General features: G+C 43.4%; 1 protein-coding gene across 1 annotated transcript in view; it reads left to right on the plus strand.

Moving 5' to 3' along the window:
- cdc42bpb (CDC42 binding protein kinase beta (DMPK-like)) overlaps positions 1–20,835 on the plus strand; it is a 194,285-nt gene that overhangs the window by 134,202 nt on the left and 39,248 nt on the right. Inside the window, exons 14-21 of the mRNA XM_078406009.1 lie at positions 4,872–4,982; positions 5,685–5,929; positions 6,479–6,584; positions 10,201–10,325; positions 11,033–11,138; positions 14,843–14,991; positions 20,454–20,551; positions 20,680–20,759. Coding sequence (XP_078262135.1) covers positions 4,872–4,982; positions 5,685–5,929; positions 6,479–6,584; positions 10,201–10,325; positions 11,033–11,138; positions 14,843–14,991; positions 20,454–20,551; positions 20,680–20,759 — 1,020 coding nt within the window. The remainder of the gene's footprint in view (positions 1–4,871; positions 4,983–5,684; positions 5,930–6,478; positions 6,585–10,200; positions 10,326–11,032; positions 11,139–14,842; positions 14,992–20,453; positions 20,552–20,679; positions 20,760–20,835) is intronic.

A 20,835-nucleotide genomic window follows, 5' to 3' on the forward strand; every position in this document is an offset into this window, starting at 1 on the left:
TCCTTGCTGTATCTCAAAACTAAGCTAAAACTAAACTACACTAGTCCCACCTGGTACATCCTATCCATGTACCTGTCTAAATGTTTCTTAAATGTTGGGATACTCCTAGCCTCAACTACCTCCTCTGGCAGCTAGCCTCAACTACCTCCTCTGGCAGCTAGCCTCAACTACCTCCTCTGGCAGCTAGTCCTAGCCTCAACTACTTCCTCTGGCAGCTTGTTCATACACCCACCACCCTTTGTGTGAGTAAGTTACCCCTCGGATTTCTATTAAATCATTCCCCCTTCACCTTAAATCAAAGTCCTCTGGTCCTCGATTCCCCTACTCTAGACAAGAGACTCTGCATCTATCCGATCTATTCCTCTCATGATTTTATACACCTCAATAAGATCACCCCTCATCCTCCTGTGCTCCAAGGAATAGAATCCCAATCTACTCAACCTCTCCCTATAGCTCAGACCCTCTGGTCCTGGCAACATCTTTGTAAAGCTTCTCTCACCCTTTCCAGCTTGACAACATATTTCCTAAAGCCTGGTGCCCAGAACTGAACACAATACTCTAAATGCGGCCTCACCAACGTCTAATACAACTGCAACATGACCTTCCAACGTCTATACTCAACTCAAGCCCCCTCTGTTCCTCTGCGAAGTCTGATTCCTCCCATTTATTGATCTGGATCATACTGAACTTTGCTGGTCATTCTGACTAGGGCCTTTGTTAAAACTGAAGTAAGTCGCCATGCATGTGCTGTGAAATGTTCAAGTCCTGGACATTGGCTGGTTTAAGAGTCCTGATCTGATGGCTTATTCTGTCGGAGGACCACTGCCAGACCTGACACCTCTTTGCTTGGATCCCCCCCCCAACATTATGTAGATAATGATGGAAGTTAGGTTGCAAAGAGAAACAGAAAAGAACATTTAAGATCAAAGATCCTTATATCAGCCACTGCATCCTGGACCCTGTGAACTTCAAAGGGAACTGGCAGACATGAATTTAGTCTGGCAATAGTTTAAAATTCATTATTTTAGTGTTTTTAGCTTTTAAGTTGGGCCTCTCCTCGCTGGAGTTTAGAAGATTGAGGGGGGACCTCATTGAAACTTACATAATAATGAAATGCATAGATAGAGTGGGTGTGGAAAGGATGTTTCCACTAGTGGGAGAGTCTAGGACCAGAGGTCACAGCCTCAGAATTAAAGGGCACTCTTTTAGAAAGGAGGTGAGGAGGAACTTCTTTAGTCAGAGGGTGGTGAATCTGTGGAACTCATTGCCACAGAGGGCTGTGGAGCCCAAGTGAGTGGATATTTTTAAGGCAGAGATGAACGAATTCTTGATTAGAACAGGTGTTAAAGGTTATGGGGAGAAGGCAGGAGAATGGGTTTAGGAGGCAGAGTTCAGCCGTGATTGAATGACGGAGTGGACTCGATGGGACGAATGGTCTAATTCGACTCATAACTTGTTACAAATGATTCTCCAGTTACGACTTTGATTTCCTGGCTTTGTACATTCCTGCCCATTGTGTACATAGTCATAAGAGTTGAGGAGTCATTGTTGCACAAGGGGGACCCATTTACCAAGCAATCTCATGAATTCTGTTCCTTCTTTTATCTCCATAGCTTTCTGAATTTTATTTCCCAGATGCTTTTCCAATTCCTTTTTAAAATAATTTATTTATCATCCCAGCTTCTACCACTTTGTAGGTACAGAGCTCTAGATCTTTACCCATCTCTGCGTTTACATAGTCTTTCCTCAAAGCATCCATGTCCCTTGCTCCAAACTTTAAATATCTGATCTCCTTGCTTGTGTCCAATCAACTAATAAGAACAGTTTTTCTTTGTCTGCCAAATCAAATTTTGAATGTTTCCAACACATCTCTCAACCCCTATGTTTCAATAAGATTTATTTCAGCTGCTTCAATCTAACCTTGTAACCAAAATCTTGCATCTCTCATCTCACGCTCCATTTTGTAAACCATTCTGCTGTTTTGCATTTCAAGTCAAGTCAAGTTTATTTGTCACATGCACATACACGATGTGCAGTGAAATGAAAGTGGCAATGCCTGCGGATTGTGCACAAAAAAGAATTACAGTTACAATTACAGTTATAGTTTATTGTTGTATCTATCGTTTACTCTATGAGCTTCATGTGAACAAGGAATTTCATTGCACCTTGGGTGTATATAACAATAAACTAATCTGATATCTGGTTGCTATCGTCCGCTCACCTATCAGAAATGTAGACAATAGACAATAGTGTAGGAAAATAACTGCAGATGCTGGTACAAATTGAAGGTATCACAAAATGCTGGAGTAACTCAGCAGGTCAGGCAGCATCTAGGAGAGAAGGAATGGGTGACGTTTCGGGTCGAGACCCTTCTTCAGACTGATATCAGGGGGGCGGGACAAAGAAAGGATATAGGTGGAGACAGGAACACAGTGGGAGATCTGGGAAGGGGAGGGGAAGAGAGGGACAGAGGAACTATCTAAAGTTGGAGAAGTCAATGTTCATACCGCTGGGCTGTAAGCTGCCCAAGCGAAATATGAGGTGCTGTTCCTCCAATTTCCGGTGGGCCTCACTATGACACTGGAGGAGGCCCATGACAGAAAGGTCAGACTGGGAGTGGGAGGGGGAGTTGAAGTGCTCAGCCACCGGGAGATCAGGTTGGTTAAGGTGGACTGAGCGAAACGATCGCCAAGCCTTCGTTTGGTCTCGCCGATGTAGAGAAGTTGACATCTGGAGCAGCGGATACAATAGATGAGGTTGGAGGAGGTGCAGGTGAACCTCTGTCTCACCTGGAAAGACTGTTTGGTCCTTGGATGGAGTCGAGGGGTGAGGTAAAGGGACAGGTGTTGCATCTCCTGCGGTTGCAGGGGATAGTGCCTGGGGAGGGGTGGTTTGGGTAGGATAGACAATAGGTGCAGGAGTAGGCCATTCGGCCCTTCGAGCCAGCAATGTGATCATGGCTGATCATATAGTTTAGTTTAGAGATTCAGCACGGAAACAGGCCCTTCGGCCCATCGAGTCTGCGCCAACCAGCGATCCCCTCACACTAACACTATCCTACACAGGGCCAATTTACAAATATACCAAGCCAATCAGCCGACAAACCTGCACGTCTTTGGAGTGTGGAAGGAAACTGGAGATCCCAGAGAAAACCCACACAGGTTACGGGGAGAACGTGTAAACTCCGTACAGACAGCACCCATGGTCGGGATCGAACCCGGGTATCTGGAGCTGCAACTCAACCACTGCGCCACTGTGCTGCCTTGCCATTTTCTTTATCAATGTGCAACTCTAACCAAATAGTCCTCTCAGGACCATTCCTATTTCTGTTCCTGCAATGTCTTCCCTTGTAGTACTCATGTTATTGATTCCCCTTCCCAAATGCTCAACATCACACTTCTCTGTATTGGATTTCCAATGCCATTTTCTTCCAGCATAACTAGTCTTATGATAACTTTCTACAATCTATAACTTACTTCCACATATCCAACATGCCATTGATTTTCATATCGCCTTCAGACTTCTTAACCTTTGCTCTTCCATTTAAGTCCAATCATTAATGTAGCCTACAAAGTGGTTCAGCATTGAGCCCTGTAGCATCCCCTTTCTAGCCATTACAAGTTAGTCGTTACTTTTCTCTTTCTGCTCTTGTGCTATTTTTAGATTAGTTTAGTTGAGAGATACAGCGCGGAAACACTGGGTCCGCGACGCCCAGCGATCCCCGCACATTAACACTATCCTGCACACACTAGGGACAATTTTTACATTTATACCAAGCCAAGTAACCTACAAACCTGTACGTCTTTCGAGTGTGGGAGGAAGCCGAAGATCTCGGAGAAAGCCCACGCAGGTCACGGGGAGAACGTACAAAGTCCGTACAGACAGGGCCCGAGGTCGGGATGGAACCCGGATCTCCGGCGCTGCATTGGCTGTAAGGCAGCAACTGTACCTCTGCGCCGCCGTGCCGCCCTGATTCAGTTCTCCATCTTCTCTCGGGTCCCACAGACGTTTATTAGCACAGCTCTGCCTTATTCTGTCCTCATCCACTTCCTACAGGATATGGTGCAGAGACTAATTTTGTTCACTTTTCCTAAGTGCAGTATCTGCCACTGTCCTGTGAAAATCTATCGACTTTGGACATTTTGAATTCAAATGAGTGCATCATATTCTATTAACTCACTTGCCTTTTATTGCCCTGCTATAATCACCTCTCTAAAACATTATTCTTTATTCTGTGCTGTAACACTCTGATTTTTACCACTCATTGAAGTGATTATTCTTTCCTTTAACTGTTACTCTATTTCATGGCCATTGCATTAGGCAGCATTTAACTCGTGAAGCTGTTAATGTAGCTTTGTCATTTGGGAAATATAAAAGCTTGTGATGCACTCTGTAACCTCGTAATTATGCCCTCACATCATTGCAGCCAGTCTTTTTAGCTCATGAACTATTCAAATCCATTTCCAACTCTTAATATAATAGTTGTCTTCCATATAATTTCCAATATCATTTCACAATTACTTGGTATTGCTCATACAGTTATGGATGATGATAGCAGAATTAGGCCATTTGGCCCATCAAGTCTACTCCGCCATTCAATCATGGCTGATCTATCTCTCCCTCCTAACCCCATTCTCCTGGCTTCTCCCCATAACCCCTGACACCCGTTGTCCAACACCTATTAACTGACATTTGCTAAGAGAATTTTCTAAATATCCGGGCCATTCACCATTTATTGATTGAGTTTAAGCTAAGAATGTTGTTGTGAATCAATCATAATGTTAATGGAAATGTTAAGGAGTCAGTTTTGATGTGGAAAACGGGGCATTTGTTGCATGTTTGCGTTTGCATTGAGCCTTTCTTCTTCCTAGCTGGAAGCTCAGTTGGAAGAATCAATAGCTGAAGCATCAAAGGAACGGAAGCTTCGTGAACACAGCGAGGCTTATTCCAAACAACTGGAAAGTGAGATGGAGGCATTAAAGGTGAGGCTATATTGAAACAATCAAAGCCCTACGTGAGTAAATTATCACCTTCTTGAGTAAAATATTAGATTAAAATATTAACAAAACAAACCCCAAGCCAAAATTACAGTTTAGTTTATTGTCAAGTGTATCCCGTCAGCAGAAAGACAATAAACGATTACAATCGAGCTATCCACAGTGTACAGATACATGATAAGGGAATATCGTTTAGTGCAAGGTGAAGCCAGCAAAGTCCAACCAAGGATAGTCCGAGAGGATCTCCAAAGAGGTGGATAATAGTTCAGCACTGCTCTCTGGTTGTAGTAGGATGATTCAGTTAACATCCTGATAACAACAGGGGAGAAAATGTTCCTCAATCTGGAGGTGTGCGTTTTCAATACCTTTTGCCTGATGGGAGAGGAGAGAAGAGGGAGTGGCCAGGGTGCGACTCGTCCTTGATTATGCTGCTGGCCTTGTCGAGGCAGCGTGAGGTATAAATGGAGTCAATGGAAGGGAGGTTGGTTTGTGTGATGGTCTGACCATAAGTAAAGCAAGGTTTAATAATTCATCTGATTAATTTAGCTTTGATATGTTAATGCATAAATGAGAAAAGTACTGAGGGTCCTTGAAGGACCTCATTCATTTTAAACAGAGGGCTTGTCTATCAGAAAGGATTTTTGTATGGTAAAGATAAGCTCAACAGTTTTCTTTCTACACGTTTAGCTGAAGCAAGGAGGTCGGGCCACGGGACCCAGTTTACAACATCAGCAAGAGCTCTCCAAGGTAAAAGCAGAACTAGAAAAGAAACTGGTTTTCTACGAGGAGGAAATGATGCGGTGTGAAGCTGTTCACAGCACGGAGATTAAGAACCTTAAGAAAGAGGTCCATAATTCCGATGTGCAACATTTAGCCCTGCAGAAAGACGTCATGATGCTTAAGGACAAATTGGAGAAGGCCAAGAGAGACAGGTAAATATCCAAGGAAAGGCACTTAACTATAAGAACAACATGTTTGCTGGTTGCTTCATATGTTTGTGGAATATTCCAAAATTGTTTGCAATTTGAGAATTAATTTTATAGTGAATAGGAAAAAGTGCACATCTAGAAGCCACTAACCTAATAAGGTTAGTGTTCACAGAACATTATAATGCATGCCCATATTGATATGCTCCCAATCTCTGAGATCAGTATACATAAGAGAACGGAATAGATATTTCCCTATAAGAGGCAAGAGAAGGTCACTCACTCTTTGTGCAATTGAAGAGACCATAGAGTGAAGACAAATATTAATACTGGACCAAGTGGATCCGCCAGGCCCAAACCTCTCCAAACCTCTCCTGCCTTGGTGCAGCACCATAGTTTACAGATACAGGGTAAGGGGAATAACGTTTAGTGCAAAATAAAGTCTGATTAAAGATAGTCCAAGTGTCTTCAATGTGGTAGATGGAGTGCACTCTAGTTGGTGCGTGATGCCCTGATTTGGGGAAAAAAAGTGGTAAATAATTTTCTTGTGTATAGGCAGAATGAGATCGACGAAACACTGAGTGAACTGAAGAAGAAATATGAATGCGAACGAAATATGCTTATTGAAGAGAATAAGAAATTTTCAACTGAGAATGATCGAGTAAGTCAACAATTCGCCATTGGTATTCCTTCCAGTATTATTCTCAAAATGCTGGAGTAACTCAGCAGGCCAGGCAGCATCTCAGGAGAGAAGGAATGGGTGACCTTTCGGGTCGAGACCTTTCTTCGGACCCGTCCAATATTGTCATCTTCAATTCTAACATTTTAAAGTCTATTGAGAAAAATGCATGTTAATATGCATTTTTATTTTTGATGTTTTTTACTGTGTACATTGAAAAACTTTTTGTTACATGCTATCCAGTCAAAAGACAACAATCTACAGACTATTGCAATCATGTAGTGTATAAGCTAGATGCATCTGTTTGGGGAGATGTTGCATTTTGGATGGGAATCCACAAATTAAATGTCTTGAAATAAGTCTGTCAAAAAACATCTTTATCTCCAAAGGTTTTTTTTTACACTGCTTGTCAATAGCATCTGGGTATTTGTGGAGAGTTTTAGCGCTGTAAGAGAAAAGATTACAGTGAGGAATCAATCAGACGCTGTGTAGGAGGGAGCTGCAGATGCTGGTTTAAACCAAAGATAGACACAAAATGCTGCAGTAACTCAGGGTCTCTCGAGAGAAGGAATGGGTGACGTTTTGGGTCAAGAATATTTTCATTTAATATTTTGCTTGGGCAGTTTACAACCCAGTGGAACGGAGACACGACACAGAAACAAAGGTCGCGTCTCCGTTCGGGAAATACAATGTTACAGTTCCCGTTCCCTCCCACCTCCCACTCCCCCCCCCCCCCCCCCCACAATAACATACAAACACTACATAATATTTAAACTACAATTCAGACAAAAACAACAAAAAACACAAAAGACAAACGGACTGCAGGCAAGCCGCCCGCAGCTACGAGGGCAGCGCTGGCTTTGTTGCACCAGGCTCTCATTCTCACCTAACAAACAGGTAACAATGGCCTCTTCCTTTATCATCATTACTTTTTTTGCACTCAGAAGATGTATACTAACCTAAATAGGATCATTCAGCTTTATATATGCTGTTTGCAAAATGGCAAATATTAACCCGATTATACATAGAAATAGATACATAGACAATAGGTGCAGGAGGAGGCCATTCGGCCCTTTGAGCCAGCACCGCCATTCAATGTGATCATGGCTGATCATGCACAATCAGTACCCCATTCCTCCCTTCTCCCCATACCCCTTGATTCCACTAGCCCTAAGAGCTCTGTTTAACTCTTTTGAATGCATCCATTGAATTGGCCTCCACTGCCTTCTGAGGCAGAGAATTCCACAGATTCACAACTCTGTGTGAAAAAGGTTTTCCTCATCTCAGTTCTAAATGGCCTACCGCTTATTCTTAAACTGTGGCCCCTGGTCTGGACTCCCCCAACATTGGGAACATGTTTCGCGTAATTTGTGCTGGACATATAAATAGTTTGATAAATAAATTCTATTTTAAAATACTTTAATTCATGCAGTTCAGTGGTCAGAATCTGCTGTTCTGGGGTATTTAATGGAAATGTTTACATCGACGAAAAATAGAGACTTTTATAAATGTTTCCCTTTCACTAACTTCCTCCTGATAAATCGGATAACAAGTCAGCTGACCTTGGTTCCAGAATAAATGAATAATTTTTAATATTATTTGTTTCTTGCACTTGTCCATCCCTAACTGCGCCTGAGAATGGATTTAACTACATTGGTAGGTCAAACATCCTCATGTAGTGTACCAGTAGACGTAGTGTACCTGGACTTTCAGAAAGCCTTTGATAAGATAGGAGATTAGCGGGCAAGATTAGAGCACATGGTATTGGGGTTAGGGTGCTGACATGGATAGAAAATTGATTGGCAGACAGGAAACAAAGAATAGGGATTGACGGGTCCCTTTCAGAATGGCAGGCAGTGACTAGTGGGGTGCTGGGACCGCAGCTATTTACAATATACATTAATGACTTAGATGAAGGGATTAAAAGTAACATTAGCAAATTTGCAGATGACACAAAGCTGGGTGGCAGTGTGAACTGTGAGGAGGATGCTATGAGGATGCAGGGTGACTTGGGCAGGTTGTGTGAGTGGGCAGATGCATGGCAGATGCAGTTTAATGTGCATAGATGTGAGGTTATCCACTTTGGTGGTAAGAACAGGAAGGCAGATTATTATCTGAATGGTGTCAAGTTAGGAAATGGGGAAGTACAAAGAGATCTGGGTGTCCTTGTTCATCAGTCACTTAATGTTAGCATGCAGATACAGCAGGCAGTGAAGAAAACAAATGGCATGTTGGCCTTTATGACAAGAGGAGTCGAGTATAGGAGCAAAGAGGTCCTTCTGCAGTTGTACAGGGCTCTAGTGAGACCCCACCTGGAATACTGTGTGCAGTTTTGGTCTCCAAATTTGAGAAAGGACATTCTTGCTATTGAGGGCGTGCAGCGTAGGTTCATTAGGTTCATTCCCGGAATGGAGGGACTGTCATATGTTGAAAGACTGGAGCAACTAGGCTTGTATACACTGGAATTTAGAAGGATGAGAGGGGATCTTATTGAAACATATAAGATTATTAAGGGATTGGACATGTTAGAGGCAGGAAACATGTTCCCAATGTTGGAGGAGTCCAGAACCAGGGACCACAGTTTAAGAATAAGGGGTAGGCCATTTAGAACGGAGATGAGGAAAAACGTTTTCAGTCAGAGAGTTGCAAATCTGTGGAATTCTCTGCCTCAGAAGGCAGTGGAGGCCAATTCTCTGGATGCTTTCAAGAGAGAGCTAGATAGAGCTCTTAATGATAGCAGGGTCAGGGGGTATGGGGAAAAGGTAGGAACGGGGTACTGATTGTGAATGATCAGCCATGATCATGGTGAATGGCGGTGCTGGCTCGAAGGGCCAAATGCCCTATTCCTGTACCTGTTGTCTATTGTCTATTGAAGCGAGACTGTATGGGTTGATTTATTTCTTGGAAGGACATTGAAGCAAAGTTTGGTTATTGTTAGGGAACGTTTTAAAATATATATCCAGATCTTTATTTATTTATTTAAAGCTGTCATGCTGAAATTTGAAGATAGTCACAAAAAGCTGCAGTAACTCAGTGGGTCAGACAGCATCTCTGGAGAAAAGGAATAGATGACGTTTCGGGTCTGAAGAAAGGTCTCGACCCGAAACATCACCCATTCCTTTTCTCCAGAGATGCTGCCTGTCCCACTGAGTTAATCCAGCTATCTTCGGTTTAAACCAGCATCTGCAGTTCTTTCCAACACATGCTGAAACGTGAGTCTGTCTTTACACTGATGGCCCAGGTCTCTGGCTACTCACAACCTATTCACAATGCCTCCTGGGGTTGCTATTAGAAAGTTTCTCTTGGTTTTGGCTTGTTGTGGTTGTTGGGAAGTATTCATACATGGACATTGGATGAAGACTTAAGCTCTTTTATTCTGTTATAGAATGAATATACATGTTTATCTTGAGCTGTCACAAACTTGTGGAATTATATTTAATTATACTATTATCTAATTACATTTATTAAGCTCTTGTGACATTGAGACTTTTTTGGGATCAGATAGTATTCTGATTCAACGTGTATAATGTTCGCAGACAGTCCACTCGAAAATATTTCTGATCTTCCGATCTTGTAAAGTACAGCTTTTGATTTTCAGATGTGCTCATTTGTGGACAAGCTCACAGCCCAAAACCGGCGGCTGGAGGATGAATTGCAGGATCTTGCAGCCAGAAAAGAGTCTGTGGCTCACTGGGAAGCTCAAATTGCAGAGATTATACAATGGTAGGTTACAGTCGCTCTGAATAAACATGAGTTCAGGTCAGTTTATTGTCAGGTGTACCGAGGTACAGTGAAAACCTTTTGTTCTTAATGTTCTTCATTCACCTCCATTTGAACGATGTCATGGGCTCCAGTTTGAAGTCACTACCTTCACTCAGTGGGCAGTGATGTGGTTCAAGGTTCCGATTCACTTCACTGATTGTATTCCTTCAAAGGTGGGATTTGTGCATACAATAAATCAATGAGAGAAATATAGATCTTTGAATAAGGGGCTCTTCAACAAAGAGCGTCTTGTTGGTTCAGTTTAGTTTATTGTCACATGTAGTGAGGTACAGTGAAAAGCTTTTGTTGCGTGCTAACCAAATAGCAGAAAGACAATACATGATTGCAATTGAGCCATTTACAGAGTACAAACACATGATAAGGGAATAACATTTAGTGCAAGGTAAAGCTAGCAAAGTCCGATCAAAGATAGCCCAAGGGTCGTCACAGAGGTAGATAGTGGTTCAGCACTGCCCTCTGGTTGTGGTAGGATGGTTCAGTTGCCTGATAACAGCTGGGAAGAAACTGTCCCCGAATCTGGTGGTGTGCATTTTCACACTTCTGTACCTCCTCATTAGTGTGTAAAGATTGGAAACAGAGTAGAGATCATGCATGTAACTAGCCCACAATTGTAGAGCCTTAAATCTGCTTGTGCTGTATGCTTTTAGGGTGAGTGATGAGAAAGATGCAAGAGGATATCTACAAGCCCTGGCCTCCAAGATGACAGAAGAGCTTGAATCTCTGCGTAATACTAGCCTTGGTTCAAGAACACTGGTAGGATTTATAATAGTCATTTTCTCTGTGTGAAGTCCTCATCATTTTTTAAACAATTTTGCTTTATTGAAGAATTGTAGTCTTCAAACCAAAGGAAATAATTTGTTGAAGAAATAAAAAATTATAGCCTTGTAAAAATCTTACTCTTTAGAAAGTGTGCTAAAAAACAATTTAGTGATGAATAATTTCATGCATGAAGCATAAAGCATGTACTTTTCCACAATGGGTAACATTTTGTCACGATTCATATGTATATCTACTTAATCAGCATATCTTTAAACCAACTATACAAAATAGTGAAATATTGCTCTGTGCCTCTAATTGGTAAATGTAACTCATTAGAATTTCTAGTCATGTATAAAAGCACATTAAATATTTCAACAGAAAAGTGTGTATTATAGTCAGTATTGCACGTAGATTAATGGTAAACTATCTTCACCCTAAGCAAAAAAAAAGTTAAGATTTTGTTTCCGCATTTTTGATATTAGAGTAACAAACAAAAGTATGGAATATAAAACATAGAATAGGTCCTTCGGCCCACAACGCCTGTGCTGAACATGATGCCAAGACCATCTCTGAACTGCCTGCACATAATCCATATCTTTCCATTCTCTGCATATCCATGTGCCGACCCAAAAGTCTTTTAAATGCCATTCAGGCACCACATTTTGTGTAAATAAACCTGTTGCGCACATCTCCTTTAAACTTTGCCCCTCTCATAGAAACATAGAAAATAGGTGCAGGAGGAGGCCATTTGGCCCTTCGAGCCAGCACCGCCATTCATTGTGATCATGGCTGATCATCCCCAATCAATACCCCGTGCCTGCCTTCTCCCCATATCCCTTGATTCCACTGGAGCTGTATCTAACTCTCTCTTAAATCCATCCAGTGATTTGGCTTCCATTGCCTTCTGTGGCAGAGAATTCCACAAATTCACAACTCTCTGGGTGAAAAAGTTTTTTCTCACCTCAGTTTTAAATAGGCTCCCCTTTATTCTAAGAGCCCCTAGTTCTGGACTCGCCCAACATTGGGAACATTTTTCCTGCATTTAGCTTGTCCAGTCCTTTTATAATTTTATATGTTTCTATAAGATTCCCTCTCATCCTTCTAAACTCACCTTAAAGCTTTGCCCTCTAGTCTTTGATTTTTCCATCCTGGGGAAAAGGTTCTGACTGTCTACCCTATCTACGCCTCTCATAATTTTATATACTTCTAGCAGGTCTCTCCTCAATCTCTGAAATTCCAGAGAAAACAATCTAAGACTCTCCAGTCTACCCCTGTAGCTAATACCAAATCCAGACATCATTCTGGTAAACCTTTTCAGAACCCTTTCCAAAATCTCCACAACCTTCCTGTAATGGGGTGACCAGATCTACACCTAATACTGCAAATTAAGTCCTATAATGCTGCATCATGACCTCCTATCTCACTGCCCTGACCAATGAAGCCAAGCTTTTACCATATACTTTATCACTCAATTTGCCACTTTCAGTAAGTTATGGACTTGGACCCCAAGATCCCTCTGTACATCAATACTTTAACAGTCTTGCCATTAATTGTTCATTTTTCCCCTTCCATTAGAACTCTCAAAATGCAACACCTCACACTTGCTGGGATTAAACCCCACCTGCCATTTCTACACCTATTTCTGCAGTTGATCTGAATGTCGCTGTATATTTTGAGCCTTCCTCTCAGTCTTGGTGTCATCTGCAAATTTACGAGCCAATTCATCTACCTTTTTGTTCAAGTCATTAATATATATCACAAACAACACAGGTCCCAGCACAGATCCCTGTGACCGGAAGAAGGGTCTCTACCTGAAATGTCACCTATTCCTTTTCTCCAGAGACGCTGTTTGACCCGCTGAGTTGTTCCAGCTTTCTGTGTCTAATTCTGTGGAACTCCACTGGTCGTAGACCTCCAAGCTGAATACTGTCTTTCCACCACCACCCTCTATCTTCTGAATCCATTCGACCAAGTCACTGTTTATACTCTCCATTTTAATCTTCTGGATCAATCTACCATGGGGGACTTCAGCAAACGATTTAGTAAAATCCATGTAGACACCACCCTTTCCCTCCTCAATCACCTTCATCACCATCTCAAAAATACTTGATCAAGTTAGTAAGATGTAACTTAGTAAGAAGTTACTCGAAGGGCCAAATGGCCTCCTCCTCCACCTATTTTCTATTTTTCTATGTCACCTGCAGTGTACAAAGCCATGCTAACTGTCACTAATGAACCCATTCTCTTCCAAATGGGAGTAAATCCTATCTCAAACAATCCATTCCAATAGTTTCCCTCTTAGTTTGCTACTGATATGAGGCTCACCGGCCCTTGATCTTTCCCTACTTCCCTTCTTAAACAAAGGAACAACATTAGCTTCTCTCCATTCCTCCAGAATCTCGCCCATGGCTAGAGAGGACGCCAAGCTCTTCGTCAGTACTCGTCTTCTGTCTCTCTTGATAACCTGAGATAGATCCTGGGAATCAGGCTCTGGGGATTTATCCACCTTAATTCCCTTCAAGAGTCCTAATATCTCCTTAAACTCGTCTGCCCGTGCATATTAGTATTGTCCACACTGATCTCATTGCATCTGTTTTCACCAAGGAGAAGGAGAATGACCCGTTTAGTACCTTGCCTACATCCCCAGAATCCAAGCACAAATTCCTTGCTATCTTCTCCCTAGTTGCTCTCTTGCTTTTAATGGAGGTGTAAAAAGCCGTAGGATCTTCTTTCATATGACTCGCCAAAACCATTTTTTGGCATTCTTTGGCCCCAGCAATCGCCCACGGTTCCTCCTTGTTGTATATTCCTCAAAGCCTTGTCTGATTACGTCCTCTTGAACCTAGCATGCATTTCCTTTTTCTTTTTGACCAGGTTTACAACCTTTTTGGCCATCCCTTTGCTTTGCCATCCTTATCCTTCAACCTTACTGGAACTTGCCAGCTCTGAATTTTGACCAACTGACCTTTAAATGACTCCTGCATGTCAGATGTGACCTTGCCCAATAACAACTGCTCTCAAAGAACCCTCCCGACCTCCTGCTATGGATATGAAAACTGTATTGACATTAAACTGTTGGAGTGCCTTGCCGACAATGACCCCGTCTCGACCAGAAACGCCACCTATTCCTTTTGTCCCAAAATGCTGCCTGACATGCTGACTTACTTCAGCTTTTTGTGTCTATCTTTGGTTTAAACCAGTATCTGCAGTTCCTTCCTCCACTTGACCCTTTTTGAAATTTGTTGTGTATTCAGTTTTCTTCCTATTATTGAATTAAAAAAGTGAATTGATGCTGCCACAACTTAGAATTTATTGAATCCTGAGACATTGGATATTCAATGGCTATTTTTAAGGTTGGGATAGATAGATTCTTGATTAATATGGGTGTCAGGGGAGAAGGCAGAATATGGGAAGAAGGCTGAAGAATAGAGTTAGGAGGGAGAAATAGATCAGCCATGATTGAATGGTGGGGTAGACTCGATGGGCCAAATGGCCTAATTCTGCTCCTATCACTGTTGACCTTATGACATTGGAAACAAAATTAGCATCAGTATTGACATAGGAAAAACAAATGAACACTGATTTTTACCAAATGTTAACTCGGCCCCTGTTCGTTAGCAATCAGCAACGACTCTATTAATATTATTGTGTTAACTGTTCTTTGTTCATTATCGACGTCTTATTATTTGCTTATCCAGGATCCTCTGTGGAAAGTGAGACGCAGTGCAAAGTTGGATATGTCGGCTAGATTAGAGTTACAGTCAGCGCTTGAAGCAGAAATACGTGCTAAGCAGTTAGTGCAGGAAGAGCTGAGTCGGGTGAAAGCGACCAACATGGCCTTTGAGAGGTATGGTGTTCATTATTAAGAATTCCTAGGAATTAGAGTTTGTATTCGGTTGCACTCTGCTCATTTTCACAGAGCTGAAAAGGCCTGTATAAATGTCATCTTTGACCATTCCCGTCTAAACCTTAATCTAAAGTATTACACTGGAAGATCATATTTCAGAAGACTATTTGTAGTAACTGTGTGTTACGCTTTCATCTTTTATTTATTGACTTTAAATCTCAGTTGCAATTTAAAATCGATCAGCTGTTAAATTTCTAGGTTTGTTTGGTAAAACATTTACAAATTACGGTGGTGCAGCGGCAGAGTTGCTGCGTTACAGCGAATGCAGCGCCGGAGACCCGGGTTCTATCCCGACTACGGGTGCTGTCTGTACGGAGTTTGTACGTTCTCCCCGTGACCTGCGTGGGTTTTCTCCGAGATCTCCGGTTTCCTCCCACATTCCAAAAAGACGTACAGGTTTGTTTGTAGGTTAATTGGCTTGGTAAAGGTTTTTTTTTAATTGTCCCTAGTGGGGATAGTGTTGGTGTGTGGGGATCGCTGGTCGGCGCGGACCCGGTGGGCCGAAAGGGCCTGTTTCCGCGCTGTATCTCTAAAAAAAAACTAATTTGGGTGTTTATATGGAATGATTCTTTTTTAAACAAAACCAGAAGCTGGCCATGTAACCTTCCTGTTAGTAGGATAGTGTACAGTGATATGCGAATGACCATATAGCCATACGAAAAAAAGGAACAAGACACACAACTACATAAAAGTTAACATAAACATCCACCACAGCAGATTCCCCACATTCCTCACTGACGGAAGGCAATAAAGTCCAATCTACTTCCTCCTTATTCTCCCGCGGTCGGGGCAGTTGAACCAACCGCAGCCGGGGCGGTCGAAGCTCCCGCGGCCGGTGATCGTAGCCCTTGCGCTGGGGCGGTCGAAGCCCCTGCGCCAGGGCTTCAGGGTGGTCAAAGCTCCCACAGCTGACAGTTGAAGCTCCCACAGTCGGGGCGGTTGAAGCTCCCACAGTCGGGGCGGTTGAAGCTCCCACAGTCGGGGCGGTGGAAGCTCCCACAGTCGGGGTGGTGGAAGCTCCCACAGTCGGGGTGGTGGAAGCTCCCACAGTCGGGGTGGTGGAAGCTCCCACAGTCGGGGCGGTTGAAGCTCCCACAGTCGGGGCGGTGGAAGCTCCCACAGTCGGGGCGGTGGAAGCTCCCACAGTCGGGGCGGTGGAAGCTCCCACAGTCGGGGCGGTGGAAGCTCCCACAGTCGGGGCGGTCAAAGCTCCCACAGTCGGGGCGGTGGAAGCTCCCACAGTCGGGGCGGTCATAGCTCCCACAGTCGGGGCGGTGGAAGCTCCCACAGTCGGGGTGGTGGAAGCTCCCACAGTCGGGGCGGTGGAAGCTCCCACAGTCGGGGCGGTCGAAGCTCCCACAGTCGGGGCGGTCAAAGCTCCCACAGTCGGGGCGGTCAAAGCTACCGCAGCTGACAGTTGAAGCTCCCACAGTCGGGGCGGTCGAAGCTCCCACAGTCGGGGCGGTCGAAGCTCCCACAGTCGGGGCGGTCGAAGCCCCCACAGCTGACGGTCGAAGCTCCCGCGTCGGGGCAGTCGAAGCTCCTGCAGCTTGGAGTTCCTGAAGTTGGTCTCTGACCAGCGGGCTCCATGATGTTAAAGTCCGCAGGCACCCGCGGTAAGAGCTCAGAGGTTGACCCCTGGCAAAGGGATCGCCAGCTCCACGATGGTAAGTCCGCAGGCAGCCACGGTTGGAACTCCTGAAGTCGGTCTCCAACAAAGGCCACCAACTCCTCGATGTTAGGCCGCAGTGCGGATGGAGAAACAATACGGGAAAAAATCGCATCTCCATCGAGGTAAGAGTTTAGAAAATGTTTCCCCCAACTCCCTCCCCCATCCCCCACATAAAACAAGCTAAAGAACACTTGAAACATACATTTAACACATACTAAAACACATCGAAGAAGAAAGGGACAGACAGACTGTTGGCGAGGCAGCCATCACTGGCGCCACCCGGTGGTCATCATGAGATCGATGCTCATTATCTTTCCGAATTGCAATCCCCAAGCCTCCTCCTAATATCCCTTGCTTCCAAATATCTGTTGATTTTTGGTCTCAAATATATTCAACAACAGAGAACGTACATCCCTCTGGGTTAAAGAATTCCAGAATAACATCTTGGTCCTAAAGTTTAGTTTAGTTTAGAGATACAGCTCGGAAACAGGCCCTTCGGCCCAGCGATCCCCACACATTAACACTATCCTACTGTATGTAGATATGTAGGGACAATTTACATTTATACAATTAACCTACAAACCTGTACTTTGGAGTGTGGGAGGAAACCGAAGATCTCTGATACAACCCACGCTAGTCACGGGGAGAACGTACAATCAAGTACCTGTAGTCAGGATCAAACCCGGGTCTGTGGTGCTGTAAGGCAGAAAATCTACTGTTGTTCCACCGTACCGCCCCTAAAGGCCTAACTTCTTTTCCTTAGACCATGCCCTAGTCTATTCAGTCAAGGCATCTTGTCTATCGGCATCTACCCAAGATGTGTGTAAGGTCATGATTGGAGCCATGTGCCATTGGAGAAAGGAAGTAGCCATTCTGGAGAGCATACAGCAGATATTCGCTAAGGTAGTAGTAGGGAGGAGAAACTATGGTTTTCGAGATGAGACATGGTTTCTAAAGATTGCTTCCTTTGGAGTAGAGAAGTGAAGAACAACGTGAATAAATTCTTATCCATGTTTTGTGAAATTGTGAAGGAATTTAATGGAGTGAAGCAGGAAGGGTTTTTTTACTCATACTGACAAGATGGTGATCAGGGATGTTCAGTTGAACGTTATCACCTTTTAGTGTGCAAAATTGAGGCAAATTTCTTTGTTCGCATGTTGCAACAGTGACGTCGTTTTTAGAAAATATTAGATGTGTTTTAAATAAATGTAGGTGCAGGTTAGTGGGATTAATGTAGGAATAGCAGCAAAGATGCAATTGGCTGTAAATTATCTCGATCAGTTTCATTAGTTGATGCCAGCAACCCTTGTGACTGAAAGGACACCCACTCACAAGGTTTGTTGGCAGCGACTCATGGAAGGCACTGACCAGACTGAAAGCACACAGCCCTGCAGGTGGCACACATTACTGCTGTTAAAGATCTGAATCGATTAGCACATTGCTGTTGTCCTGTCACCACTGTTGTGCTTCAGTGACCTATTGCACAGGCATCCTACCTCGAACTACTCCATCTTTGGAAAGTGAACCGAAATGCCATACACGTGACTAGGCGTTATCGCATAGAGTAATACATTAAAAAAATTATTGTAAGAGATTCATCTTATTCTTTGCGATTTTCCTGCCTACAGAACTGTGTGCAGTTTTGGTCTCCAAATTTGAGGAAGGATATTCTTGCTATTGAGGGCGTGCAACGTAGGTTTACTGGGTTAATTCCCAGAATGGCGGGACTGTCATATGTTGAAAGACTGGAGCGACTAGGCTTGTATACACTGGAATTTAGAAGGATGAGAGGAGATCTTATCGAAACGTATAAGATTATTGAGGGGTTGGACACATTAGAGGCAGAAAACATGTTCCCAATGTTGGGGGAGTCCAGAACCAGGGGCCACAGTTTAAGAATAAGGGGTTGGCTATTTAGAACGGAGATGAGGAAAAACTTTTTCCGTCAGAGAGTTGTAAATCTGTGGAATTCACTGCCTCAGAAGGCAGTGGAGGCCAATTCTCTGAATGCATTCAAAAGAGAGCTAGATAGAGCTCTTAATGATAGCGAAATCAGGGAGTATGGGGAGAAGGCAGGAACTCCCCTCCCTTCCCCTCCCCCCCTCCCTCCCCCTCCCCTCCCTCCACACCTCCCTCCTCCCTCCCTCCCTCCCCCCTCCCTCCCTCCCCCTTCCCTCCCTCCCCTCCTCCCGGTTACAATGGAAACCCTACGAGGACGGGCCCAACGGGCCCACTTGGCCTAGTAACATATAAAAATTTCACTTGATAAACTCCGACATATATAAGTCATATATACAGTACAAAACAATATACCTGTAATGCTTTCAGAATTAGAAGAGAGGTATTTCATAATTTTGATCACACACGTCACTAAGAATGACCCATTAGCAGCTGGACTGGAAACATGAATCAGTTGCCACACGTGGAGTCTGGTTGGCACATGTTTTGAAACTAGTATTTTCAAAGCATGTACTGGGATAGTAATAAGGTACAATATAAATACATAATTTTAGAGTTGATTTTGTTCATTATTTTCTGGCCACAATGTTTAAAATGACATGGATGTTGTCAGAAGCAGTTTATGAAAAGCTTTCAATCTCAAAAATGTAAAATATATTTTCAATATTCTTTAACCTTTTGGCGGCACGGTGGCGCAGCGGTAGAGTTGCTGCCTTACAACGAATGCAGTGCCGGAGACCCGGGTTCCATCCCGACTACGGGTGCTGTCTGTACGGAGTTTGTACGTTCTCCCCGTGACCTGCGTGGTACAGGTTTGTAGGTTAATTGGCTTGCTAAATGTAAAAATCGTCCCTGGTGGGTATAGGATAGTGTTAATGTGCGGGGATTGCTGGTTGGCAGAGACCCAGTGGGCCGAAGGGCCTGTTTTCCGCACTGTATCTCTCTAACTAAAAACTAAAACTAAAAACTAAAACCTAGCAGTGCGTGAAAGCAGATGTATCTGAGATCAGAGGGCATGGGTTTGAAGAGAAAAAGGTTTTGGGGGATTTGGGGACAAAGCTTTAAATGGACTGCTCGGTCGTTGAGGAAGGCATGTACGAAGAATCAAGATGAGCACTTCAATTGCAAAGCACAGTCATGGCTCACGTGTTGGTAAATAGGATTAGTACAGATAGGACTTAACGTAAGGGCATGGTGGGCCACAGGGCCTGTTTCAATGCCATGATATTCATTCAATGACTGGGACCAGTGCATATTTCACCTGACAGCAATTACACCTTGCCCTGATATTAAAGGTTCATCGATAGAGTGGACAATCCGAACCTTTTTCAAAGGGTGGAAATGTCAAAGACTAGAAGGCAGAGCCTATAAGTTGAAAAGGGCAACATTTAAAGGGAGTTTCTGGTTATATATTAAACATAGAAACATAGAAAATAGGTGCAGGAGGAGGCCAGCACCGCCATTCATTGTGATCATGGCTGATCATCCACAATCAGTAACCTGTGCCAGCCTTCTCCCTTGATTCTGCTAGCCCCTAGAGCTCTATCTAACTCTCTTTTAAATTCATCCAGTGAATCGGCCTCCACTGCCCTCAGTGGCAGAGAGGTCCACAAATTCACAACTCTCTGGGTGAAAACGTTTTTTCTCATCTCAGTTTTGAAACCTTACAAAATTAAAACCTCATCATATTAAATCCCCTCAAATCTAAAACTTGTATCAGTCAAATTCATTTTGCTATTCTGCATTCTATTGTCCATGAACTATTTTCTAGCAAACAGAAGGAAGCGGATGCCAAAAATCAGCACTTCATGGAGGAGATACTGAGTTTAAAGAAAGAATTGGAGGAGAGTAGAGCCAGAACAGAAAAAGGTTAGTGATCTTTGCCACTGGAATCAACTCTACTGTCAGTTGCAAGTACAGATATGGACTGCTTTTTTGCAAATGGTAAATCTGTATGGTGATTAACTTTGACTTCTGCTTTACTTTTTCTATTAAAGGACTCAAACTCCCCGATTTTCAAGACTCAATTTTTGACTACTTCAACACCTCTCCTGTTCCACATGACTTAGGATTTAAAGTAAGTGTTGTCTGTATAGTGCTCAGGTCAAACTCTCTTAAGGATATGTTATCCATGTGTATCGCAAGTTCCATTT

Source organism: Rhinoraja longicauda, chromosome 10 (assembly GCF_053455715.1).
Source record: "Rhinoraja longicauda isolate Sanriku21f chromosome 10, sRhiLon1.1, whole genome shotgun sequence".
Lineage (NCBI taxonomy): Eukaryota > Metazoa > Chordata > Chondrichthyes > Rajiformes > Arhynchobatidae > Rhinoraja > Rhinoraja longicauda.